General features: G+C 53.6%; 3 protein-coding genes across 9 annotated transcripts in view; 2 read left to right on the top strand and 1 right to left on the bottom strand.

Annotated features, from left to right (window-relative positions):
- Positions 1-5,692, top strand: part of SLC29A1 (solute carrier family 29 member 1 (Augustine blood group)) — a 32,960-nt gene extending 27,268 nt beyond the window's left edge. For all 5 annotated transcript variants that reach the window (XM_066546566.1, XM_066546567.1, XM_066546568.1 and 2 more), the window contains 7 exons: positions 49-146; positions 468-558; positions 673-761; positions 904-1,012; positions 2,308-2,393; positions 3,967-4,166; positions 4,707-5,692. In XM_066546566.1, coding sequence (XP_066402663.1) covers positions 49-146; positions 468-558; positions 673-761; positions 904-1,012; positions 2,308-2,393; positions 3,967-4,166; positions 4,707-4,818 — 785 coding nt within the window. In that variant the 3' untranslated portion in view covers positions 4,819-5,692. The remainder of the gene's footprint in view (positions 1-48; positions 147-467; positions 559-672; positions 762-903; positions 1,013-2,307; positions 2,394-3,966; positions 4,167-4,706) is intronic.
- A 2,332-nt stretch (positions 5,693-8,024) lies between these two features.
- HSP90AB1 (heat shock protein 90 alpha family class B member 1) lies at positions 8,025-14,882 on the top strand. 2 transcript variants are annotated; one of them, XR_010783349.1, is made up of 12 exons: positions 8,025-8,059; positions 8,173-8,319; positions 8,491-8,697; positions 9,003-9,162; positions 9,352-9,485; positions 9,952-10,263; positions 10,694-10,859; positions 11,054-11,244; positions 11,529-11,676; positions 11,943-12,211; positions 12,317-12,423; positions 12,634-12,747. XR_010783349.1 is itself a non-coding variant. In XM_066546563.1 (12 exons), exons 2-12 carry the CDS (start codon positions 8,173-8,175, stop codon positions 14,420-14,422), a joined length of 2,178 nt encoding a protein of 725 aa, XP_066402660.1. In that variant the 5' UTR covers positions 8,025-8,059; the 3' UTR covers positions 14,423-14,882. The 2 variants fall into 2 exon arrangements, 1 of the variants encoding a protein (XP_066402660.1); XM_066546563.1 differs by lacking the exon at positions 12,317-12,423 and adding an exon at positions 14,313-14,882 and having other exon boundaries at positions 12,634-12,967.
- A 1,873-nt stretch (positions 14,883-16,755) lies between these two features.
- Positions 16,756-24,144, bottom strand: SLC35B2 (solute carrier family 35 member B2). Of its 2 annotated transcripts, XM_066546559.1 has the most exons (4): positions 24,078-24,144; positions 21,193-21,386; positions 20,806-20,966; positions 16,756-18,864 (listed from the first exon to the last, which is right to left on the bottom strand). In XM_066546559.1, exons 2-4 carry the CDS (start codon positions 21,350-21,352, stop codon positions 17,926-17,928), a joined length of 1,260 nt encoding a protein of 419 aa, XP_066402656.1. In that variant the 5' UTR covers positions 21,353-21,386; positions 24,078-24,144; the 3' UTR covers positions 16,756-17,925. The 2 variants fall into 2 exon arrangements, with proteins under 2 accessions (XP_066402656.1, XP_066402657.1); XM_066546560.1 differs by lacking the exons at positions 20,806-20,966; positions 24,078-24,144 and having other exon boundaries at positions 21,193-21,361.
- Positions 24,145-25,623: the final 1,479 nt, after the last annotated feature.

Genomic DNA, 25,623 nt, shown 5'->3' with positions numbered 1-25,623 from the left:
CTCTCAGCTGTCATCATCTTCCTTTCCTCTCCCTTCCTGTGCTCTCAGTTGGTGCCCAGCAACCCGAGAGCTTCATCGGTTACTTCACCACGGCCTGTGTGACAATCGTGCTGGCAATCGTCTCCTACGTAATTCTGCCTCACATGGTGAGACTGCTGACCTGGTAGGGAAGGGCTTGGGGACGTTGGACCTTTGCACATCCCAGCACAAGAACCCACTAGCAGCCTCCACTTCTTGTATCAGAGCAGGTTCTCCTGTTCTCCCTGAGCACTCTGGGATACTTCCCACCACAGATACCCCAGAATACTTGGGGTATCTGAGTCCCTGGCTAAGCAGGAAAGCATCAATATCAGACATAATTGGAAGGAATACTCTGCCCATATTGCCCATATCTGCTGTTGTCACACAGCCCCTGGCAGCCTTCTTTCAGCACGCATGAATGAGTCCTCCCTGCTGTCTCTCTGCAGGACTTCTTCCGATACTACTCCATGAAGGACAAGACAGAGTACCGCGTGTACAATGCAGAGCTGGAGACCAAGAGAGACCTGATTAAGAAAGGTGAGGGGCTGAGAGAAGGAAAAGAAAAAAGAACTTAAAGAATGAGATAGAAGGACTGAATTAGATCTTTGCTTTCTGGGGCCTGCTATGCCCTACTTGTGTCTCTCCCTGCAGATGAGAATGGGATGGAGCAGAATAACTCAAAGATCATCCCTATCCACAACCCTGATGAGCAGCCCTCTGTCATTGCTATTTTTAAGAAGGTCTGTGAGTTTCCAGCGAGCTTTGTCCTGCCCTTCCTTTCGGGATGGGCACAGGTGTAGGAGAGCATGGGGAGAGGAGACCAGCCCTACACTGGTCTCTTGCCCTGTGTTTGGTACCAGCATTTTTCTTTCATCTGCCTAGCTCTGGGTCTTGGCTCTGTCTGTCTGCTTCGTCTTCACTGTCACCATTGGCGTCTTTCCTGCCGTCACAGCTAACGTGTCCACTGTCCTTGGAGAGGGAAACAAATGGAGTAAGTGTGCCAGGGATGGGGGTGAGGTGGGGAAAAACTGAGAACAAGGTACATGGGAGAAAAGATGGTGGGGCTTGAAGGTATGTGTCGTGGGGTAACCCTGTCTAGATTCCAGGTGCGCACCAAAGCCACTCCAGCTGGCCAGGGGAGAAAAAATACGACAATAGGCTTTTGGGTCAAGATAAGGACAGTGAGAGATCACTCATCAATTACTGTCACAGGCAAAACAGACTCAACTTGGGGGAAATTATTTTAACTTATTTACCAGTCAAATCACAGTAGTATAATGAGAAATAAGAACTAAATCTTGAAACACCTTCCATTCACCCCTCCCTTCTTCCCAGGCTGAAGTTTATTTACGATTTCTTTATCTCCTCCCTCTGCAGTAGTGCAGGAGGATGGGGAATGAGGGTTGCAGTCAGTTCTTCACACATTTCCTCTGCCACTGCTTCCTTCTCAGGGGGAGAACACCTCCCACTCTTCCCCTCCTCCAGCATGGGGACCCTCTCATGGGAGGCAATTCTCCTTGAAGTCCAATGTGAGTGCTTCCCATAGGCTGCAGTTTTTCATGAACTGCTTCATCCTGGGTCCCTTCCATGGGGACACAATCCTTCGCGAACAGACTGTTCCAGCATGGATTCCCTGCAGGGTCAGAAGTCCTGCTGGCAAACCTGCTTCAGAGTAGGGTGGTGTTCACAGGCAGCAGGTGGATATTGACTCACTTGACCTCCTTGGGTTGCAGGAGGGCAGTCTGCCTCACCATGGTCTTCACCACAGGCTGTAGGGGAATTTTTGCTCTGACATCTGGAGCGCCTTCCCCCCCTCCTTTTCCACTGGTCTTGGTGTCTGCGGAGCTGTTTCTGTCACATATTCTCACTTCTCTCTCCGGGTACAATTGCACGTGTTGAGATTTTTTTTTCCCTTTTCAATATGTCATCCCATTGGCCCTACCACTGTCACTGATGGCCTTTGCCAGTGGTGGGTCCATCTTGGAGCCATCTGACATTGGCTCTGTCAGACCTAGGGGTGCTTCTAGCAGCTTCTCTCAGGAGCCACCCCTGTAGCGCACCCTGTTACCAAAACCTTGCCACACAAGCCCAATACAGAATGCTGGAAGGGGAGAGGGAACCACTGTGCATGATGGTTTGGATGTGGACACCAACCTGGCTGGGAGACCATTCCAGGCCTTAGTGGGAAACTGGTAGGACCTAGATCTGAAAGACAGTCAGTCTCCTTGCAGTGGGTATGAGGGACTGGGGCACACTTGGATTCTCACTGACCATGCCCTTCTTCAGGTCTCTACTTCATTCCTGTCTCCTGCTTCCTGCTCTTTAACGTCTTTGACTGGACAGGACGGAGTCTCACTGCCCTCTTCACATGGGTAAGTATGGGGCAGAGAGCAAATGCCAGGCAGTGTCTATCCCTAGGTCCTTCAGCCACAGCTCTCACTGGGGCTGCCATCCAGGCCTTGGAGCAGGAAGGAGGTGCAGAGATAACTCCTGCTTTAAGCTCTAAGCACAGATTTATGGGTCAGAGCCAAGAACCACAGTGTTGTTCTGTCCTCCCACCTCTCTTTCAACATGGCTTGGATGAAGGTGCCTCCTCCATTTCAGCCTCTCTGTAAACAAACCTTCACTCCAGCTATGCAAATGATGAGACAGGATGGCGACAGGGAAAGAGGGTGAAAACAGGGCAGCCCAAAATAAAACCTCTGGCCTTGGCACAGGACACAGCTGCTTCAAAGACCCTTGTCCTGGAGCAGGGCAGGGCCATGCCATGTGGGTCACAGAACTGTCCCTTGTCACATCCCCTTGCTCTCATCTCCTCAGGATGGGCAAGGAAAGGGGCTTTCCTGTCTGGGTCTCTTCCTGCCCTTTCACACACCCCTGTTTCCCCCTGTATTGTTCAGGATGTTTGTTTGGAGAAGCTCCTCAGGACCACATGCCCCATGGGGTCCGCCTGGGCCTGCCTTCCCCGTGGCCTGGAGCTGCTTCTCTGCTGGCCATCAGTGCTTGTTGCCTTCAGTCTTGGCCATGAGCCGCCTTGCCTGGTGTCCAGGCCACAGCCTCCATGGTGGGATGACCCAGCAGGAGATGTTTCCAAAACAAGGCTGTGTGGAAAGTCTGACTGCATGTGGTTTAGGCCACATTTCCCTGGTTGGGGCCCCGCTCACTCTTTTTCTCCTCAAGCAGGAGAGGCAGCTGCTGTCTCCAGTTTGCCCCATGGGCATAGCAGCTGGCCTAACCTCAGTTTCCTCCCGTGTTCATGGAGTTTCCTGTGGCCACCTTGGGAGCCCAGCTGCTCCCAAGGCAGCTGTGGTGGGGATGAGGTCTGTCTCAGTCTAGGGGCTGCCTTAGTCCCAGCTGCAGGGACAACACAGGGGGATGGCACCTCCTTTGTCCCAGCCTTAGTTGCTCAGGAACTCTGGTAGGACCTAAGGAGACTGTAACTCAGTCCATGCCTTTCCCAGCACATTCCAGAACAGCCCCAGCATAATCCCTTTCTCAGATTGCTGGATCTTGCCCTGCTTGCAGGGGATGGCATAGGACGCTGAAGAGCTGGCTAAAGCCGTTTGCAGGCGCTGAGGTGCCAGAGGGGCTTTACCTCAGCCAGCCTTGTTCTGCACCCTGGCTCACTGCATGAGAGTGCACAAAGCTCTCTGGCCTGCCTGACTATTGCCAGCAGGGGCTTAACAGTTGCCCACAAGCCTGGCTCAGTATTTTGGCTCTAGTGCTGCTTCAAGTCACCTGCAACAGGGCTTTCAGACCTGGAACCTACTTACGACTGCAGGTGGTGATGCTGAGATTTGTTGCGGTCAGGAAAGTCTTTCAGTAGCTTCGGCATCTCTGTGGCTCCTCCACAGCCCTGGTGCAGTAGGGACAGCCCTGCCAGCATGCCATGGGATGGGGAATGTGCAGTTCTCAGCTGCTCAGCAATCTGTGTTTTTCTCCCAGCCCGGGATGGACAGCTGCCTCCTGCCAGTGATGGTGGTCCTCCGTGTCATCTTTGTCCCTCTTTTCATGCTGTGCAACGTGCAGCCCCGTTACTACCTGCCTGTTGTGTTCTCTCATGACGCCTGGTACATCATCTTCATGATCTTCTTCTCCATCTCCAATGGCTACCTGGCCAGCCTTTGCATGTGCTTCGGGCCAAAGTGAGTGCGAGCCGGGGACAAGGGAAGGGTTGGTTATGCTCCCAGATGCCAGCCCTGGAATGAGTTGTGGAGTCTAGCTCTGCCCAGTTCTGGCATTTGGAGAAGAGGCCACAGGCACAGAAAGGAGTTGTCACTACCCACAGTGTCCCACCTCCCAGGCTTGTGCCTCCATATCCTAGGGATGAGGAAGCTGTCTGGGCTCTCCATTTTCCCCACCTGCCACACAGGGGAAGGGGCTGGGTGCAGCGGGGATCTGGAGGGGAGCAAAGCATGGCACAGCACCCACAGCAGGGTGAGCAGCCTTGCCCAGCACAGGCAGCTCAAGGAGCCCCCCGGGTGTCAGAGAGGGATGTCCCTGGTGCCAGGAGCTTCAGGGTGGCCTGCCTGATGCACTTTATGAGCCAACAGTGTGGAGACTTGGAGTTCTTGTGCTCTGGGAGCCAAGGGGGATTTCTTCTTGCCGTTCCTCTGCTGCAGACTGAACAGCAGGGCACTGGACATGCATCCTGAGGATGGATCTGATACTTGTTTCTCCCCTAGGAAAGTGCTTGTGCACGAAGCAGAGACAGCTGGAGCTGTCATGGCGTTTTTCCTGTCACTGGGTTTGGCCCTAGGAGCTGCTCTCTCCTTTCTGGTCCGAATGCTCATCTAGCAGAGGCACACAGAGGGTGCAGGGACACCAAGAGATGGCTCCGCATCCTCCACTGAGGGCCTGGACACCTCAGCACTGTGGGGAAATAACAGCTCCCACCTGTCCCTGCCAAATCACACTGCCACAGCACACCCAGGGACGGTTCCACTCCCGCAGGCTTGGCCTGGTTCCTGCCACGCTCGGCTGTGTGATGCCTTCAGGCCTACGTGCCTTCTCCTTCCCCGTGCTGTGTGTGTTGTAAGACCCCCGGGATCTCCAGCTGCCTCCCATGCTGTGTAACTTCCCTGGCTCAAGGCCGAAAGCCATTTTCAGCCTCTTTCTCTCTGAGAGAGTGAAAGGCTGGTAATTAGTGTTACTCCTTCTCTTGCCCTTGTCTCCAAAGCACCTAGGAGATACTCTCCTCTCCTCCTAGGGGGCCTGGAAATATCCCACACCCTCTGCTGGTAGACTTGTGAATGGGGAGGAGAGCCCCAGCCAGCCTCCCATCCCTGCTCTCTGCTATACGCACATCCCCCCAACCAGTGTGTCCCAAAAGTGTAGACATCTGTGTCCCAGCCACAGAAAGAGCCAACACCGTGGCTAGGCTGAGGGAGGAGGAGGTCTCCACACCCCGCCTTCTCCCCCTCTCCCTGCCTCTCTTCCCTTTTTTTTTGGTGATTCTGACATTGGGTATTTTTTCAGCCTACTGGTTGTGTGACAGGAGGTTTTACTGTGGGTTACAAGAGGAAAAGCAGCAACTCCCTTCCCAATAAAGCTGCCTTCCCTACCCATGTGTGCTACAAGGGAAGGCCTCACCTTACCCTTGGCTTTCCTGTCCCTTGTTGTGTAAATGTGTTATACAGTTGCCATTTTCTATAAAAAGGACAAAATGCTCCTTTGGATGTGTGTGTTTGTCACCACAGGGGAGAGGGGCTGTGGAGGGTCAAGGGTTGAAGTGAGAGGGCCCTGGCATTTCCTTACCATCCTGTAGTCCCCTGCCACCAGCATCAGAAATGGTGGGAATGGTGTGTGCATGCCCTGCACAGCCAGGCCCAGCTGTGAGGACACAGCCAGTGTGGGCAGGGGATCGTAGAACCGTAACATCAGAATGGCTCAGGTTGCAAGGGGCCTCGAAGATCAGCCAGTTCCAAACCCCCTGCCATGGGCTGTGACAACTTCCACTCCACCAGGTTACTTGCAGCCCCATCCAGCCCAGCCCAGAAGACTTTGAGGGGTGGGGCATCCACAGCTTCTCTGGGCAACCTGTTCCAGTGCGTCACCACCCTCAGAGCAATACATTTCTTGCCCAACATCTAAACCTTCCCTCTGTTTGAAACCATTCCCCCTTGTCCTGTAACTACATGCTCTTTGTCCCTGTCCATCTTTATTGTGGGTGCCCATCATGTACTGGAAGGCCACAATTAGATCACACCAAAGCTTTCCCCAGGCTGAACAATCCAAATTCTCTCAGACATCCCTTGAGGAGAAGTGCTCCATCCCTCTGATCATGTTGCTGTTCCTCCTATGGACTATCTCCAACAGGTGCAAGTCCTTCCTGTGCAGGGGCCCCAGAGCTGGATGCAGCACTGCAGGTGGGCTCTCACCAGGGCAGAGGGGCAGAAAACTGTCCCTTGCCCTTCTGGCCGTGCTGCTTTGGAAGCAGCCCAGGACACCACTGTGTTTCTGGGCTGTGAATGCACGTGGTGAACTCATGGCCAGCCTCTCATCCACCAGCACCCCAGGGATGCTGCCCTCGAGGTACACCAAGGGACCACTGACACCTCTGACAAAGAGCAGATGCACCTTCATATTTTGAGGTGCAGTGATGTGCAGCACTGCATCTGGGAGCTTTCCTTGTGCCTGGGAACAGCCAGAGTGCCACCTCCTGCTCCTGGGGTGAACTACACCAGCCTGCCAGCGGGAATCCTCTTCCCTCTGTCCCACATCATTCACAGCCATCACCTCTTTGCACCACCAGGCACCAAAACCCATGTGGGAGCTCGGGTGCCCCATCCCACTTCCAGCTTCCTTTGCTGGTCAGGGCTTTTGTACCCACGGCTTCAACACAGAATCACAGAATGGTGAGGTTGGAAGGCACCACAGTGGATCATCTGGTCCACCATCTCTGCTTAAGCAGGGTCATCCTAGAGCACGGGCACAGGATTGTGTCCAGGCAGTTCTTGAGCACCTCCAGTGATGGAGTCTCCACAATCTCTGTGGATAATCTGTTCCAGTGCTGGGTCAGCCACACAGTTAAGTTCTTCCTCATTTTCAGGTAGAACTCCCCGTGCACCAGTTTGTGCTTTCTGCCTCTTGTCCTATTGCTTGGCAGCACTGAGCAGAGCCTGGCTCTGTCCTCCACACCCTCCCCTGAGATACTTATAGGCATTGATGAGCTCCCCTCTCACACATCTCGAGGCGGAATAGGCCCAGCTCCCTCATTCTTTCCCCTTGAGATGCTCCTGTCCCTTAATCATCTTTTTTACCCTCCACTGGGCCGGCTCCAGGGACTCCTTGTCTCTCTTGTCCTGAGGAGCTCAGAAGCGGACAAGTACTGCAGATACTGGAATGGTAAGGCTTAAGATTATTTGTTTATTATTATTTCCCTTGGACATTGTAAGGACAACGTCTCCAAACACTGTTTTGCAGCGGTGACACGGGCCTGCCACACATTCCGGCCCTGACACCTTCCGTCCCCGCCCCTGCTGCCGCTGGGCTTAAGTTCCACGCAGCCTCAGGCCGGCAGAACTACGCGGCTCCCGGCCTCGGGGGGAGCTGCAGGCTGAAGCTGGGGTAGTGCGGGTTCCCAGCTCCCTGCCCCAGCCATGGAGCCGAGGAGGCGCCGCCGTACCCTCTGTGGAATACTCTGGAATGGTTTTCTACCGCGCATGTATTCCTCCGCGACGGGGCGCGGAAAAGAGTTCCTCGCTGGGGCTCCCCGCCGCCCCTCGCCGTGGCGCTCGGAGGTCCCGTTCCTGCGGCCCTCCGAGCGGCGCGGCGAAGGGCGGCGGGGAGCCGCGGCTGGCGACCGCAGGGCGGCCGCGTGAAGCCGAGCATCCCTTGCACGCCCGCCCCCGCCATGGCCGCCGCTAAACGGCAACGCCGGTGCCTCCCATACACTATGGATCTGTGGTCTGCTGACCAAGACCCCTTTAAGGCGGAAGGATACAATGTGCCGTGAGGCTCCCCCCTCGTTCCGTGCCTATAAAAAGCGGCCGGTGGGAGTATCCAGCTCTTTCGCCGGTCCCTCACGCCCGAGACGGTAGGGACGGGACGGGGAATGAGACTGGGCCTGGGCCTGATGCCCCCACCGCCCCCTCTCTGGTGCTCATGCCCTGAAAATGCACTGAAAACAGGCATGTGTTTGTCTTGTAGATGCCCGAGAAAGTGCAGCATGAGGAGGAGGATGCGGAGACCTTCGCCTTCCAGGCGGAGATCGCCCAGCTCATGTCTCTCATTATCAACACCTTCTATTCCAATAAGGAGATCTTCCTGCGGGAGCTCATTTCCAACGCCTCCGACGTGAGCCCGGGCGGGAGCGGGCTCCTTCCTCTGCCGGGGGGTCGGGCTGCTGTCCTTGCAGGGGTGCCCGGGGAGAGGCCGATTCCTGGCTCTCCGGGAAGGCTTGTGCAGGGAGGGGTGGAGGAGGCTGTCGAGTAGGGAGGCCGTGTCGAGCATCCCTTTCTCCCCTAGGCCCTGGATAAGATCCGCTACGAGAGCCTGACCGACCCCTCCAAGCTGGACAGTGGGAAAGACCTGAAAATTGACATCATCCCCAACCCCCGGGACCGCACGCTGACCCTGGTGGACACTGGCATTGGGATGACCAAAGCAGACCTCATCAACAACCTGGGCACCATTGCCAAATCTGGGACCAAAGCCTTCATGGAAGCCCTGCAGGTGGGTTGCCTTGGGCTGCATGGGTTCCCTGGGTCACAGGCTGGCACTGAATGTACAGATAATAAATAAACAATAAAAAGGCCCTGCTGCCTTGTTTGCCATGGGAAATGTTGGCCTACTCAAGTGTGCTTCCCCCACCTTTCCAACACCAGGGAGGAGCTGAGGAGCTCAGGGTAGAGCTGGTTGCCTGTTGGCACTTGCATGTTTTTCTCAGTGTGCTTGACCCAGTTCTCTGCTGCTGTGAATCAGTCACAGACATTTTCTACCTCCACCCTGGTGTTAGCAGGTGCTCTCTGCTTTCACAGGCTGGCGCAGACATCTCCATGATCGGGCAGTTCGGTGTGGGTTTCTATTCTGCCTATCTGGTGGCTGAGAAGGTGGTTGTCATTACCAAGCACAATGATGATGAGCAGTATGCCTGGGAGTCATCAGCTGGGGGCTCATTCACTGTCCGAACTGACCACGGTGCGTACTGTACAAAAAGCCAAGCACGTTTTCCTGCCAGCAGCTCCCCTTTTGCTGGTGCTCCCCAGAGCTGTGCTGCACTGTCAGTCACACTGGTTAATGCTGGCTGTCACATACATTGAGGCTGGAGGAGCTGGTCACGCTTGCTCTCTGCCCTGAAATGCTGATATTTCTCTCCCCACACTGCAGGTGAGCCCATTGGACGTGGCACCAAAGTGATCCTGCACTTGAAGGAGGACCAGACTGAGTACTTGGAGGAGCGTCGTGTGAAAGAGGTGGTGAAGAAGCACTCCCAGTTCATTGGCTACCCCATCACGCTCTATGTACGTAAGGAAAGGGCTGTGGGAGCCAGATGGAAAGGTGGAGGCAGGGGTGGGTGGTGTTTGAAACAGGAGCACACAAAAGGCCCAGTGTATGATCCCTTTGGGTCCCTTCTGTAGTTCTTGGGTACTGAGCAGTGGTGCTCTCAGCTTCTGTGGCCAAAGGTGGTTTGAGGCTGAGGGCTTACTGGAGGTGAAGGAGGTGGGTATCCAGCCACACTAAAGGCCCTTGATCTCTGCAGCTGAAGATCATCTTAAATCAGCCATGGAAAAAGGAGGGTTCCTGCCACTTTCTCAGACATAGCTTTTGGTTGCATGATGAGGGACTTTTGAGGACTGGTTCCAAGAGTTTTCATTCCAGATGATACACTTCTTTGGCTTTGGAGGATACCATTTTTCTCATCTAGAGCTAAAGGATTCTTGGTAACTTGGGACTAAACCTGACTATTGCTTGTTTCTTTCTCCACAGCTGGAGAAAGAACGTGAGAAAGAGATCAGTGATGATGAAGCAGAGGAGGAAAAAGATGAGAAGGATGAAGAGTCAGTGTCCAAAGATGAAGAGAAACCCAAAATTGAGGATGTGGGCTCTGATGAGGAGGAGGAGGGAGACAAAGGCAAGAAGAAAAAGACCAAGAAAATCAAGGAGAAATATATTGACCAGGAGGAGCTGAACAAGACCAAACCAATTTGGACCCGCAACCCTGATGACATCACCCAGGAGGAGTATGGCGAGTTCTACAAGAGCCTCACCAATGACTGGGAGGACCACTTGGCTGTCAAGGTGGGTGCTGGGCTACCCTGCCTTTCAGGGAGAGGCCCCTTTCCAGCCCTTATCCAGAGTCACCACATGATTGTGCCTCTGTGAGACTGAGCACTCTCAGGCCACTTGGTGATGGAGCAACCTGCACTGTGACTCCCCTGCAGGTGGAAGGATTGGCAGTGCCAGTCCATAAGCAAGACAGGAGGATGTGGGGTCTCAGAGAAGCACTGACTTCTCTGTCCAAGCCTGCTGTATGCCAGAGAACCTTGGCACACAGGGGAAAGTAGGCCTGAGCAGAAGGAAATACAGGCTGCTTGGATGCTAGAGATGTTGCTGTGCCCCCTTGCCAGCCTCAGTGCTGAGGAGTGGCAGTTCAGCCTCCCTGCTGTGGGAGCTGGAGAAAGGAGAAGTGAAGCACCCCAGCAACTGTTTTTTTTTCCTGGTTCCACAGCACTTCTCTGTGGAAGGGCAGCTGGAATTCAGGGCCCTGCTTTTCATCCCACGCCGTGCCCCTTTTGACCTCTTTGAGAACAAGAAGAAGAAGAACAACATTAAGCTGTATGTGAGGCGAGTCTTCATCATGGACAGCTGTGATGAGCTCATCCCTGAATACCTAAGTAAGAGCCCCCTGCCTCAGCCTCCCAGTGCAGAGCTGGGATCCCCACAGCCTGTGGTTCCACTTCCAGTACAGAGGGACTGGATGAGGCGCTGGCTGGTGTGGGTGCATAGCAGTCAGTGTTTTAGCTCTTTCCTTGCTGTGTTGAAGCTCAGAATCCTTAACCTGACACCTGTTTTCATTCCCCCTATGCAGACTTCATCAGGGGTGTTGTGGACTCAGAGGACCTTCCTCTGAACATTTCTCGTGAGATGCTCCAGCAGAGCAAGATCCTCAAAGTGATCCGCAAAAACATTGTGAAGAAATGCTTGGAGCTCTTTTCTGAGCTGGCAGAAGACAAAGAGAACTACAAGAAATTTTACGAAGCTTTTTCCAAGAATCTGAAGGTGAGTTGGGCACTCTACCCCTGGAGGAGGGAAGAGCCCATGACCCATCTGCCTGAGGAGCAACCTTGTTCCTATGCTGTATCTCCTCTGCATGGATGTTAGGATAAAGGGAGTGGAGCCTGTGAATGCCTCGGAGTGCCTTTGTGGGCACCTGCCCCCTCTGGCTGCCCTAGGCCAAACACTCAAATGATCAGGAGCTGGGCAGATAGATGGCTGTGCCTCAGGGGCAGCCAAGTGCACCTAAGTCCTGTCCTGGAGACTTCATGCATCTCTTCTGTTCCCAGCTGGGCATCCACGAGGACTCCACCAACCGCAAGCGCCTTTCGGAGCTGCTGCGGTACCACACGTCCCAGTCAGGCGAGGAGGTGACTTCGCTTTCGGAGTACGTGTCCCGTATGAAGGAGAACCAGAAGAGTATCTACTACATCACAGGTGAGCCAGAGCTCCTCTGAGCCTAGCAAGGTAGATGCAGGTAATCTGCATGCGAACCCTAATTTAAAACACTTCCTGCTGCCTTCAGCAGGTCATCTCTGCTGAATTACAGCTCATTCCTGGGGGCTGCAGAAAAGGCACCGTGCCAAGAACCCTGGCTGCTGCCAGTTTTATTTTAGGGGTCCCAAGTGACTGGTGGTGTTTGTCCTGCTGTAACCAGCTCTTACTTCTTGGTGATGTTTCATTTCTACCCTCCACAAACACAGGGGAGAGTAAGGAGCAGGTTGCTAACTCAGCCTTTGTGGAGCGTGTGCGGAAGCGTGGCTTTGAGGTGGTATACATGACAGAGCCCATCGATGAGTACTGCGTGCAGCAGCTCAAGGAGTTTGATGGCAAGACCCTGGTATCAGTCACCAAAGAGGGGCTGGAGCTGCCTGAGGACAAGGAAGAGAAAAAAAAGATGGAGGAGAGCAAGGCCAAGTTTGAGAACCTCTGCAAACTTATGAAGGAAATCCTGGACAAGAAGGTGGAGAAGGTGAGATGGGCAGGGAGCTTAGCCCTGTGCTGGAGGGAGGAGGGCTGGGTCCTCCGTGCTGCAGGTGGGGGCCCCCGCTCAATGCATGCCTCTCATCTCCTGCAGAGGAGCCGCTAGAGGAGACTGGAGGTCCCAGCATGCACCATCTTGCTCTAAGCAGCCAGGCTGCAGGCGAGGGGCACTGACCCAAATACGTGCATTGATGGGAGAGGGTAAGTGTGGGAAACATGCAGTGGGTGCTCTAAGTGCTGGCTGAGCTGTCCAAATTAGTCTGCAGCAGTCCTGGAGCTGCTTGGAGCATCTCTGCTTGCTTTGGGGTGTCCCCAGGTGAACCAGGGGCAAAGACTTGGGCTGTAGTGTGCTGTGGCCCAGTCCAGGGCTTATGGGGGCCTTGCTCAGCTAACCCTTGGCTATGTTGGCAGGTCACCGTGTCAAACCGGTTGGTCTCGTCCCCCTGCTGCATTGTCACCAGCACCTACGGCTGGACAGCCAACATGGAGCGCATCATGAAGGCTCAGGCACTGCGGGACAACTCTACCATGGGCTACATGATGGCCAAGAAGCACCTGGAGATCAACCCTGACCACCCAATTGTAGAAACCCTTCGCCAGAAGGCTGACGCTGACAAGAATGACAAAGCTGTTAAAGATCTGGTGGTGCTGCTCTTTGAGACTGCTCTGCTGTCCTCTGGTTTCTCCCTGGAAGATCCCCAGACCCACTCCAACCGCATCTACAGGATGATCAAACTTGGGCTTGGTGAGTATCCATGCCACTTCTCAAGCCTGCAGCAGGTCTGAAAGCAGGTTAACTGGTCAGGCTGGTGTCTTGGGGCACAGGGAGGCCAGTAAGGGAGCCATGCTGCTATGGTGTGCTGAAGTGGCTCGGTACATAAGGTGGCCAGGAGAAAGTGTAAACCTGGAACAAGGTACTTCAGGAGGGCTCAGGACTCTGGGTGGACTGCCCTGTTGTCCACAACACCAGGAGCCACCACACCAGGATGTTCAGATGACAAGCTGACACTTTTTATTCCTTCAGAGTAAATGTGAAAGTCTGTCATAGGTTATGTGACCCATCTGGAGAAACAGCTTGTGCTTGCACACAGCCTTTTCCTCCAAATTCAGCTAAAAATGTAAGTCAGAAGGTGCTGTGGCTTGGCACAACTAACTTGGTAACTCTGTGCTGCCTAGTCTCAGTAGGAGTCAGGTGTTCTGTTAGTCAAATTGCAGGTAGGGGGACTGTATGGTAGTACAATTTTCTGTTCAGAGTATACTGAAACAGCAACCTGCAGGATTTGAAACTGATGAGCTCTAGAATCTTGCAACTGCTTTAGTTGTGACTTGACTGGATTTACTTCATTTTTCTCTAGAGAAATGCTCATGGCTTAAACCACATTCTCCTGGCTTAAACTCCAGGCTTTGTGATGCTGGGTGACAAATGTTTTGTAGTTAATCTTAATTGGCTAAGGAGTGCACTCTAATGGCATAGGTAGTATCCATATACTAGTGTAGATGTTACTGGGAAGATGCTACTGATTCAGGATTAGTGCTGGAGTTGACAATAACTTGTAACAATGTTGACTTGCAATTATTAGTTTTTAGCCTGGAGGAAAGGAGACTGAGGGGTGACCTCATTGCAGTGTACAGCTTCCTCACCAGGGGAAGCAGAGGGGCCTGCATTGAATCTTCTCTGTGGCGACCAGTAACAGGACCTGAGGGAATGTAATGGAGTTTTGTCAGGAGAGTTTTAGGTTGGATATTAGTTCAAGGTTTCTTACCCAGAGAGTGGTTGGCCAAGGAACAGACTCCCCAGGGAAGTGGTCACAGCACCAAGCCTTCCAGCATTCAAGAAGTGTTTGGACAACACTCTGAAGCACACAGTGTGATTGTTGGGGCTGTCCTGTGTAGAGCCAGGAGCAGGACTTCAATGATCCTTGTGGGTCCCTTCCAAATCAGAATATTCTGTGATTCTGTGGACTATTGGATGCTAATAGCCTCATTCCTCAGGCTGGGGGTAGGAGCCAGGTTTGCTCTGGGAGAGGCTGTACATCTAGGATTAGGTGTCATCTGGAGGCCTTATCTCTTCCTTTCCTCCCCTCTCCCAGGCATAGATGAAGATGAGATGGCTGCAGAGGAGCCCAGTGCAGCTGCCCCTGAGGAAATCCCCCCTCTGGAGGGAGATGAAGATACATCCCGCATGGAAGAGGTAGACTAAAGGAGGCTTTTCCTTCACCTGCCAGACCCCTGCTCTATCATGTTTGCTTAGATGGTCTGCTGCCACCAGCTGCTACTGACTTCTTGGTGGTGTCTATTCCTTTGGCTCTGTTTGGTTGGGGTTGTTTTTGGCAGGGTGCAGGAGGGCACGATTCCCTGTTTGTTAGTAGTGATTCAGGTAGCCTGAGGCCTGTCTGTTCTGTGTCTTTCTGCTTGTGTAGGAACAGCTGATGGGGAGTGGAGGTGTGAGGAGGCATCAGGCTTCCCCTCTCTCCCCTTCATGGAGTGTCCCATGTTACCAGTAGGCATCAAACTGTCCTTATTCTACTGGGGTGGGAGAGCCCTTCCTCCAAACTGCTGCCTCCCTGAAGCCCCAGGATAGCATAATGTATTTTGGTTGGGTTTTGTTTGATTATTTTTCTGGAATTTTGTTCTACTGGAATTAAAGAATTGATGATTTACATGGTGGAGTCCCTTGTGTTTCATGGCTGCTCTGCTGAGGAAAATGTCTCAGCCTCTCCCGGGGGCACTGGACTCTGCTGTGTAGGTCTGTGCCCTGAATGCTTGCTGAGCCCTGCTTTAGGAGATCTTTATCTCTTCCATGCCCTGGCAGGATGAAGTGGGTGGAAGGAACGTGTGACCTGCTGTGCAGGTGGGGTCATCTCCAATGAGCAGTAGTTCTCCACCTGGAGAGCTGCATGACCCCCGGCCTGGGAGCAAATTTCCAGTCTGTGTGGGACAGCTGGCTGAGCTGTGCCAGGCCTGAGCTGCTGCTGGCAGGTTTGACCTGAGCACCTCTGGGGCAGGACAGTGGCAGGAGCCATCGGCCTGTTCCATTGCAGTGTGGAGCAGGGTGTGGAGTGACAGCTCAGGACTGTAGTCAAGCAGCCTCTCTTCAGCTGTTGGGCCAAAGACTCAACTCCTTTCCTCCCACCTCCAGCCTGCCCTTTTTGGCCTTCTGCAGCCATTGGGTGTTGGGCAGTATCTGCCTTCTTTCCATCTGTGTCCTAGAAGAGAAGCCTGGGACATCACCTCTGACTGAGCTGCCCCTTGCACTGAGCTCAAACTCTGTGAGGTTTGTCACCCCTGGCCACAATGGCCCTTGGGGTTTGTCAGAGAAAAGTGACACTTAACTTCTTGTGCTGCATTAAGTTCTTTTGCTGCCCACATGCCAGCTGCCACAGGCACAAAATGGAATGGCCTTTAGCAAGTATCCATCTTCAACAGGGAGGCAGAGCCTGCTGGAATCCCTTGCTGCACACCAAGACACTGACTGTGCTGCCAGTGTGGCAGCTGTGTGGGTGTAGTCTGCTAGGACAGTGGTGGAGCTGAGCTAGCAAATTGTTTAAAACCAGGATTTCTGTCTCGATAGCAAGTATTGCCAAAGAGTGAATCAGTAAAAATTAACTTCTTAAGTTAATGTCCTGGGTTTTCTTTTTCCACTAATGTTTTGTTTAAATCTACATTTAAATTAGAAAGGTTATCCCATTGTATCCTATTCCTAACCTGGAAATGTGGTTTTTTGTTTTTAATCAAAGGAAATCACATGTCAGCAGATGGTGAGTGCAGACATTTGGGTGAATTTGTAAGGCAGGATGAAAAGCTGTGAGGTTGTACAGGCACCTCCAAAAGCTCAGAACTAGAAAAGGAGCACTGGTAAAACTGCTGGAGAGCCAAGTGCTCTGAAGCCTGGGCTGTGCTCAGCACCAGCTCTGGTATCCCTCCAGGCTCAGCTAAGTCACCACTGTCCCTAGTCTCTTCCTCTGTTTCCCTTGTAACCCTCACCTGAGTGTCCCCTTTCCCTAGCTGTGTTAGGCCCCAGCCCTTTCTCTGACCCCATATTCACCCTTGCCCACACAGCTTTTCACCAGGCCTCCCACATGTACCAGGAGGATGGACCTTCCACACCTCAAGCCTCTCCTGGCTCTGGCTGCTGCAGTACACCCCACAAAGTGCTGCAGCACCGCTGGCCCTGGCTGGCACCTGCTCAGCAGGCCTCTGTATCACCTCTGGGAATTCTTTAAGTTGCACCATGCAGAGAACCTAGGAGCCAAACTAGGCTCAGGCTAATGGCTCCTTCAGCTGCCCCCCAGCACAAGCAGCATTCCAAACCTGGCTGTGCTCCCCAGTTGAGTGTGCAATGATCTCCTGTCAGGCCCTTGGAGTGCAACCCTGGTTGATTCCAGCCTTGGCAAAGACAGTGAGAGGCACCTGTATTTGGAAAGACAACTCTGCTGTCCCAGAGAGACTAGGGACACAGGAAGAGTTGGAAATCTCTTCCCTCCTTCCAGGTACATGGAAAAAAACCCCAACATTTACGCCCATGGCACTATATGCAGCATATTTTTAATTTAATAAAATAAAAAGAGAAAAAAGTTGCCTTGCAAAAGTACCAAAACCTGCTGGTTTGTCAGTCAGGTTGTGTTGACGAGAAAAGGATTGACAGATAAAACCCAGGCTTGTGGGGAAGAACAGCTTTCACTGCTCCATCCCCAGCTGTCTGTGGAGCAGGAACAAGGCACCGCAAGCGGGCTCTGCCCTGTGTCCCAGCCCTCCAGGCACAGACTCTGGCCAGCCCCTGGGAAAACCAGGGCCAGTGCCTCCAGCTGGCAGGAAAAAGAGGGCGTCTTTGTGCTTGTCTGAATGGCAACTGCAAAGCCCAGAAATCACAGCACTGAGGGACCCCGAGGTGGTGCTGGGGCTTCTGGGCAGTGCAGCCTTTGGCCTGTAAGAGCAGCAGATGTAACCAAAAAGCAACCTCAAAGGACTCGGCAAGCCTTGGGAACTGTCCAGCTCAGGTACTGCATAAAAATCAGCCTGGGCTGAGGGGGCAAAGAAAAGTGTCCTGGAGCAGGGGTAAAGGATTGATAAAACCAAACTGGGAGGTACTGGCTTTCACTGCAGTGCCCTCCCAGAGCAGATCCCAGGCCTGGGGTAGGACAGGCTGGGAGTCCTTCCCTTGCCTGTGCCTGTACTACCCAGAGCCCCTCCTGGAATGGAGGAAGAGCACTCCCCACCCTTCGATGGGCTCAGCTTGGGACTTGCCTCACTCAGAGGTGTTTCAAAAAGAAACCTAGTGTTTTGCTTGCCCTTTCCTCCTGCCAAGCTCTGTAGTACTGACAGAAATGGAGGAGCTTTAGCCAGAGGCAAGACAGTGCCAGGGAAGAGTTCCCTTGTTCATCAGTGACTTTGGGGAGAAGCCACAAGACAGAGGTGGGGCAGGAATACCAGCAGCCCCATGCTGGTGTGTCCCCAGGCCTGTGCCTTGGCTGTAAGTCTTTGACCTATTAAGGCAAATGGAAAAGTTTGGACCTGTGTCAGCCCAGAGTGCTTCCTGGGCTTGTTCCAGCCCCTTTCCCAGGAAAAGCAGGTGGAAAACTGAGTCACTGGTCCTGCCTATCCATACTCCACTCTTCTTCTCGGTGAGTTCTGAGAAATCCAGCAAATGCCTTCAAGTGGAGGCAGGACAGCAGGCATGGCTTAAATGCCATGGCCTCAGCTTCCTTAGACCTTTTGAACAGGGCTCTCGCCCGGCGGGAGCTTCTTACTGCGCTTCTTCATGCGGCTGCGGGCGTAGACACGCAGGAAGAGGGCCATGAACACAACGGCTATGCCCAGCCCAGCCACCACAGTGACAGTGTGCCCGTAGATGAGGCAGGAGAGGAGGATGGCAAAGGCCTGTCGGAGTGTCATGATGATGGTGAAGACAGCTGCCCCAAACTGGTTGATGGTGTAGAAGATGAAGAGCTGGCCGCAGGCGGAGAACACGGAGAGCAGCACGGCGTGGGCAGTGAACTCCGAGTGGCGGGCCATGAAGCGCAGCGACTCCAGCAAGGCACCCTGCTCCAAGAGCGAGCCCACGGTGAAAAGGCAGGAGAAAACATTGACACCAAACATCATCTGCACGGGAGACATTTTGTAGGTGAAGAGAGCGTCCTGCCAGTTGGAGGTGAAGCTGTCAAAGATGATGTAGCCAGCCAGGAGCACTATGCCAGAGAAAGTGGTGACAGTGGACACCGTCCTGTTAGGAGCGCTGGAGAGCAGGAACATGCTGACCCCCACGGAGATGAGGGCAGCAGTCAGGTACTCCCAGTACTCATAGCTCTTGCGTGACACCAGTTTGCCCATCATCATCACTGGGATCACTTTGGAGGCCTTGGCCAGCACTTGGGTGGGGAAGCTGATGTATTTGAGTGCCTCATACTGACACCAGCTGCTGAGGATGTTGGAGAGGGAGGCAAAGGAGTATTTGTACATAGGAGCCCCATGGCGTGGCTGCTTGGTCAGGGCACAGTACAGACCAGCCACTGTGAAGGCCAGGATGCGGTTCATGAACACGAGGAACTGGGAGTCCTTGAACTTCTCTCCAGGGTCTGTTTCAGTGGCACCGTACGTTCTCGTCATCACACGCTCCTGGAGGACACCCCATGTGAGATAGGAAGCCTGCAAAGCAGCAGGAGCACAGGCAGAGTCAGGACCCACAACAGCAGTTGCCAGCAACAACAGGAAGAACAGACCCCAGGAGATCCTTGCTTTCCCCATGTTGGAATTCAGGACATCCCTCTGGCTGTCCTGGATTGCCTGAACCCCTGCCAAGGGGCTCAGAGACCTTGGCACAGAGCCCAAGATGCCTCTGACTTTGATTATAACCCACGGAAAAAATTACCAACCTTATATGAGGATCTGCAAGCCACGAAAGTCTAAGCAGAATAAGCTTAGACTTTCTTAGTCTAAGAAAGTCTAGACTTTCTAGACTTTCTTAGACTAATGTCCTGTCTAAGCAGGACATTAGTTTGGCACAGGATGAAAAATAGATTTTTTTGGGTTTTTAGAATGGGGGTTCAGGAGGCAAGATGGAGGAATCTGGGTATGTCCAGTCTTTCTTCTTCTTCTTGGCCTCCAATTTTCTGCTGTGATGCTGCCACTTTTGGATTGTTTTAAGGTAGAAACTCACTGTCTAGCATAGGTGATAGGTACTGGGAAGTTATGGTAAATAAAGTACATGTAGTTTTTAGTATAAAAGATAACACCGCCCCAAGGGTGGCCAGTGTGCCTCTGTCTGACCTGCTGAACGGACCTTGGCAGGTCAGAGAAAGAATTTTATAGATAAACAATAAACAACCTTGAGAATGAGAACAGAAGAATTCTGACCCCTTCTTTGACTGCCAGGCTGGGAAACAAGACTTTCTAACGCATCTCAGGGTCACTCTAACCAGCAGAAGTCCTGAGATCCCCAGCATTGCTCACCCTCTGCATGGCAATGCTTCCCTGAGACACTGGGAGACAGGACCACCCCCCACTCCACCCATTTGAGGCAACCTGCTGATCCATGTGGTTACAACCAGGAACATACTGTTCCAAAGCACAGCTGCTCAGTGGGCAGGGGAGAAAAGCCCACAATGCAAACATCCTGGTGAGAGTGAACAGTTAGCTTTGAGCTGCTTTAAGCCTGTGGAACCAGACTGACCAAATCAGGGAGCACTACTGATACACAGCTGCGGTTTTGGTGCCAGCTCCCTGCGGCAGGTCCTGGCAGTTTTCCCAGTGGCCTCTGCATTGGTTTTCACTTCCAGCACCCTAGGCCTGGTTTTTACATCCAAATCAATTCTAATTTCAAAACCAGCAGACAAAATTGTCCACGAGGGATGATCACTGTCGTGGTTGTCATCTCCACTACTTTTGTTGCAACACCAAGCCTCTCACAGAAGTAACAGACTTCCTCTCACCACACATCTCCCAAGAAAGTAAGACAGAGAGATGGAAGAATTTGGTGGCCCACAGCATGTTTGAATAGGCTGGGGGAGTAAGCCAGAGAGTGAGTTGTTTCCTGGCTGCAGGACACCTCAGTTTTTCTATCTCACTGCCCACACTGCTATTTCTTGTCCTCATAGATCAAAAAAGTTGCCCTTCCTAATGATGCTCAGGCTGTGACTGAGACTTGGGGAATCTAAGATTTTAAATTCCTGTTTATCTGTAGCTGAATTAAGTATTTTCTCTCCAGTACTCAAATTCAATCCATCAAGACAGAATGCATCAGCCCCAGGCAGTGACCCTTGGGGGAGCCTGGGATAAAAGAGGGCTCAAACTATGTGCTAATATGGCATGAGAGCCAGAACAAAAGCAGCCTTAACAACCTGCTGAATCACAGAATTTTCAGAGACTCTAGAGGACTGTGATCAGACAGACAGGATGCTCCAACCCAAATGACAAAAGCTAATCGGACCTCCACAGCTCTTGGAGGTGGAGTGTCCTCTCCCCTCCTCCAACCCTGTATTGATCAAGGACAGCATTGCATGCTTGGTCTCCAAGGAACTGACAGTCACTAATGCACTGGCCCCTTCCTCCTTCCAGAATGGGACAGCCACACATGCACAGGACCCCTACCTGTAGACCAACAGCACACAAGAGTAGCTTGAAGATCTGTCGGGCTGTGGAGGACTCTGTGGGCTCTGCTCGGGGTGGCAGGGAGCCATCATCCTGATGTACAGACTTCACCTCAGAGCCAAACACACATGATTTGATGACAGGGAAGCAAATGCCTCTGCCTGAACAGGATAAAAGAAGATGGAGACATAATTAACCAAAGTCTGGGCACCACATGCTGCACCAGCCTGAGGTGAAGCCTTCCTCCTCACTAGCCTCCAGATCTGCTAGCACGGGGGCCTCAGAGAAATTTGTTTCAGGATAGCAGCTGGACAGCACTGGGACACAGCTCTGTGAGAGGCTCACGCCTGACAATGCAGGTTGAGGAAGGGAAGCTCCCGCTCCTACCTGTCTCCAAGTAGTTCCTTCTCTTGAAGTACTGGATGAGGAGGAAGCCTGGTACCACAATGCTGGCATAGCCAGCAGCATTAACAAAGAAATGGAAGAGCCAGAAGTCCCCCCACGAGTCCTGCAGGGCAGGGGCAATCTCTTCACCTGCAGCCATCATAGGGCGGGAGGCCAGCAGGAGGGGAATGCAAAATCTGCGGAGAGAGAAAGAGGCAGGTGGTGGGCTAGTGGTACCTGGACAGCTCCACTCCACATGCCTGTAACACCCACCATCCAGCCCGATCCTCATCACCTGTAATACGGCCACCCGGACCCACTGCAGCGACAACAGTGATGCTGGCAGCACACAGAGCAGGAAGAGTCCTCTGGAGCTGAAAAGCACAGGCCAGACATCTGTGTTTGCTTCTGGTAAAGGTGGTTGCTCTGGAACATGTGGACTGAGAACCCTGGATTCCCAGGATTAGAGAGAACACTGCTGTAACCATCTGGTTTTGATTACACTCTTACTCCAAATGTAAGGAGCACCTCACACCTCACCTTTATAAGTTAACCTTTAGCACAGCTTTTGGGTGGAAAACGAAAAGGTCACTGAACATAAGAATTTACTCCTACCTAGAAGCTCATGTTTCAAGCCTGTGGCAATGAGCAACCTTTCTCTGGAAGCAAACAGTTCAGAGTTTTCCCCTCCAGCTACACCAGGTGAATGGATGAGAGGCAGGGTTTGGGGCTGCCAGCCTCCCCCACCTCCCCATGCAGCCCTGGAATTGTGCCAAGGCATTCCTCACAGCTCAGAGGAAATTACCAGGGTTCACCCACTTGACAAAACACAGCCAGAAAGCAAGACTGGAAAGGAGCTTTCCTACCAGCTGTCTGGTTGGGATTTTAAAAGGACTATGCAATGAGGTATAGCTGATATTCTTCAGCTGTAGCTGTAGGAAGTGATCTAGCCAGCTTTAAAACAGCTTTAACAGGCCTTGAAGGAGTTCTTCCCTTCACTGTTCTCTCTCTCACAGAGGCAAACCTGCAATATTCAGGGGTACCAGGTACTCAACAGAATGAGCAAGCAGGCAACAACTTCCTACACCCAAGGCCACCTGCATCCCCCCTCACAAAGCAAGCTGCAGATTCCTGCATCAGGGTAGAACATTTCCCTGGTCCATGCTACATCCCTGCCCCAGTTCCCTCAATTGAAAAAGCCTCCCAGTTCCTTGGGGACCAGGTGAGAGTGCTGTGGGCTGGCTACATAAACACACACCAGAAAAGCTCCTGTGACTGAAAGGGACACAGATGTTAATTCCGCCTCCACCTGAAACAAGCGAGTCAGAGGAATTTAGGCCCTATTTAGGGGTGTACCTGGCCCCAATGTTGTATAACTGTGACCTCTAGTAGCCCCCACACGAAACTTACAAACAGAAATTTACAAACTTAGGGACTTTACTTAGAAAATTACAAACTTTAAGGACTTTAAAGGCAAGAAAGTCCCCTGCCATTTCATGAGCAAGCGCTCCCATCAACCTCTTGGGAAAGACCTCAGGGACTTTTCTCATCCTCAGCTACTGTGGCCAGGCCCTTGGAGTTCAATAACCTGACCAAAGCTGGGGCTGTGTTTTACCCAGAAAACTCCCTTCTGTGACATAAAAGACATAGAAATTCCCAGACCAGGGAGAGGTGCACATGGCTAGGGGTGGATTTCTTTGCCTGCTTCCTACTCCTCTGTCTCCCCCCTCCCTGGAAAAGACAGTCTGACCCCTCCACTCAATCTCTCCTGCTGCAGGCTGTACAGATGCTGTGGGATGCAAAACCAGGGCTCAGTGCTCCTGGGTTTGTCCGTATTAAGTAACCGTGGCTGACGGTGGGGTGCAGAAACGCCGTTCACTTTTGCAGAAGTCAGATATAAATGACAGGGTCTGTTGCCACATTTGCAACTTGAGAGGGACTGTGCAAGCTCCATTCAGCACGACTGCGCCTGCTGTTACCCAGCCAGCTTCTGCAGCGCTGCCATGGGCGGAGAATCAGCTCCGCTCTCCCACAGCGACCGTGAAGAGGAGGCTATGGAGGGACAATGGCTCTCTATGCCTGCGCTAGCAATTCCCAGGCCCCGAGAGCTGACTCAGTGCAGCGCCCCTGCCCTCTCTGCCCAGGCTGGGAAGGAACAGGGACGCCAGTGTTACAGGTAGAAAGCGGGGGGGCTGAGCAGGGAGCATGCTGAGGCATGAAAGGAGCCTTATTCTGCGGAGCAGCCCAGGAGCCGAGACAACGGAGCCGGCCGCTGCTCCCCTGGGCACTGCAAGGGCAGCTCTCAAAGACACCGCTTCAGAGCCGGGCTGGCAGCCAGCCCTCTGCCCGGCATGGACAGTCTGGGTCCCGGCTCTGAAAAAGATACCTGCCTAGAGCCTTGATACTCTTCAGCGCGCCTCCAGCGCCTGGCAGGGCTGAGGTCAAATGCAAGCTTGGAGCTGACAAGTCCATACTAACATCTCGTGTCTGCTCCCTAACCCGGTCCCTGCACGCAGCCGGGTCGCAGAGCTGCCTGCCCCTGTCCCCCCAGGACGGACAGCCGCCTCTGCCCGGGGGCCACAGCAGAGGCACGGGCTCCCCGCCGCTCCACGCCGCCCGTGGGGCACCCCCGCCCCGGGCACGGCGCAGGGCTCCCGGGGGGGCGAGCCCTACGCCTACCGCTCCGGGGCTCCTCTGCCCGAGCTCCGGCGGCCCCGCGGGAGAAGCAGCGAGCGGCCGGGTGCGGGACGAGCGTGGCCCCGGCGCTGCCTCCCTGCCCGGCGGCCACGTTCGCAGCGAGCAGGCCGGCAGCGCGGTGCAGCCTTCGCCGGGAGCTGCCGCCCGCGGGCCGGCCCGCCCTCCGCGCCCGCCCCGGCCTCGTTACCCACCTGCGGCCCGGCCCGGGCCCGGTGTCGGCCGGCTCCCCTCGGCTCCGCTCCCGGCGGCGGCGGCGGAACCCCGCCCGGCGGGCGCGCTGCGCGCCCCCACAGCGCCCCTGCCGCTCCGGAGGGAGCGCGGCCGGCGGGGCGGGGCGGGGCGGGCCGCGGTCACAGGAGCACAGGATCAATCAGGCTGGAAGAGAGCTGAGATCATCGAGCCCAAGCGATGACCGAACAGCACCATCTCAGCTAGACCGTAGCACTGAGTGCCACAGCCAATCTTTCCTTACACACCTCCAGCGAAGGTGACTCCACCACCTTCCTTGGCCTGTCTATTCCAATGTCTCATCGCCCTTTCTGTAGAGAAATTCCTCCTACCTAAATCTCCCCTGGCACAGCTTGAAGCTATGTCCTCTTGTCCTGGCACTGGTTGCCTGGAAAAAAGGCCGATCCCCACCTGGCTACACCCGCCTTTCAAGGAGGTGTAGAGAGTGACAAGGTCTCCCCTGAGCCTCCTTATCTCCAGGCTACACACTCCCAGCTCCCTGAGCAGCTCATCACCGGGCTTTTGCTCCAAACCCTTCCTTCACCAGCCCTGTTGCCCTTCTCTAGACATGCTCCAGCACCCTCTTGAAGTGAGGGGCCCAGAACTGGACACAGGACACGATGGGAGGCCTCACAAATGCAGAGGGATGATGACTTCCCTAGTCCTGATGACCACACTATTCTTGATTCAGGCTAAAAGCCTTCAAAGCTGAACCCCGGCCCCATCCCTGCCCTCTGTCTCAGGTTAGCCCCCTTGGAGCTGCCAGCCCTGCACTGGGCACAGCCACAGCTGCTCCCTGGCACAGGTGCTGCCCAGGGACTGCAGTCAGTATGGCACCTACTGCAGCCCTGCTTCCAAATCCCCTATCCCAGCCCCAGGCATGGCTGCAGGGCCAGCTGGAGCCAGCACATGGCCACCCAGTGATGTTTTACAAGACACAATTTTAAAACAAATAGTTTTATTTTAAAATAACAAGACAAACAAAAAAGTGCAGATGACTTGTTTCTGCCTTTTCCCTTTGCTCCCAGCTACAGCCCTGGCCACACCATCCCACACTGCCCTGCAGCATCGGTCATCTCTTCTTTGGGCAGCCTGGAAGTGCCTCGTGTCCCTTGTGAAAGATGTCCTTGAAACAACCCCATGGGTTTGCAGCAGGGTTGAGGCCCGGCCAGAAGGTGAGAGGCAAAGATTCAAAAGAAACAGAGCAATGCAGCCCTGGACTCCTGAGGAAACCATGCAAGGTCCCAAGGCCTGGGGGGTCCTTATGTTGCTTTCCTGGCAGCATTCCCTTACAAGAAGGGAGGAAGAAGACAAGGCCTAACTCTAGAGCATCCTGGTCGATTGCACCATCCAGTATTTGTCCCAAACAATAGCAGCTGCTCCCAGCAACAAGTGAGGAATTTTCCTGGCTGAGATTGGGCAAGTCATTTGTGCCTCCATTCCCACAGCACCTTTGGCTGATTTCCTAATGCATTGCATGTGCTCCTCTGGCTGGAGAAATAAGTGGCA

Source organism: Molothrus aeneus, chromosome 3 (assembly GCF_037042795.1).
Source record: "Molothrus aeneus isolate 106 chromosome 3, BPBGC_Maene_1.0, whole genome shotgun sequence".
In the NCBI taxonomy this organism is placed as follows: domain Eukaryota; kingdom Metazoa; phylum Chordata; class Aves; order Passeriformes; family Icteridae; genus Molothrus; species Molothrus aeneus.
This window is presented reverse-complemented; position numbering and strand designations above follow the sequence as displayed.

Excerpts from the sequence above, each read along its gene's own strand:
- HSP90AB1 (XM_066546563.1), top strand. The coding sequence starts at position 8,173 with ATGCCCGAGAAAGTGCAGCATGAGGAGGAGGATGCGGAGACCTTCGCC. Across the intron at positions 8,698-9,002 it reads CCTTCATGGAAGCCCTGCAG|GCTGGCGCAGACATCTCCAT; the intron begins GTGGGTTGCCTT and ends CTGCTTTCACAG. Across the intron at positions 9,486-9,951 it reads GCTACCCCATCACGCTCTAT|CTGGAGAAAGAACGTGAGAA; the intron begins GTACGTAAGGAA and ends CTTTCTCCACAG.
- SLC35B2 (XM_066546559.1), bottom strand. The coding sequence starts at position 21,352 with ATGATGGCTGCAGGTGAAGAGATTGCCCCTGCCCTGCAGGACTCGTGG. Across the intron at positions 20,967-21,192 it reads AAGGAACTACTTGGAGACAG|GCAGAGGCATTTGCTTCCCT; the intron begins GTAGGAGCGGGA and ends TATCCTGTTCAG. Across the intron at positions 18,865-20,805 it reads TGTGTGCTGTTGGTCTACAG|GCTTCCTATCTCACATGGGG; the intron begins GTAGGGGTCCTG and ends GCTGCTTTGCAG.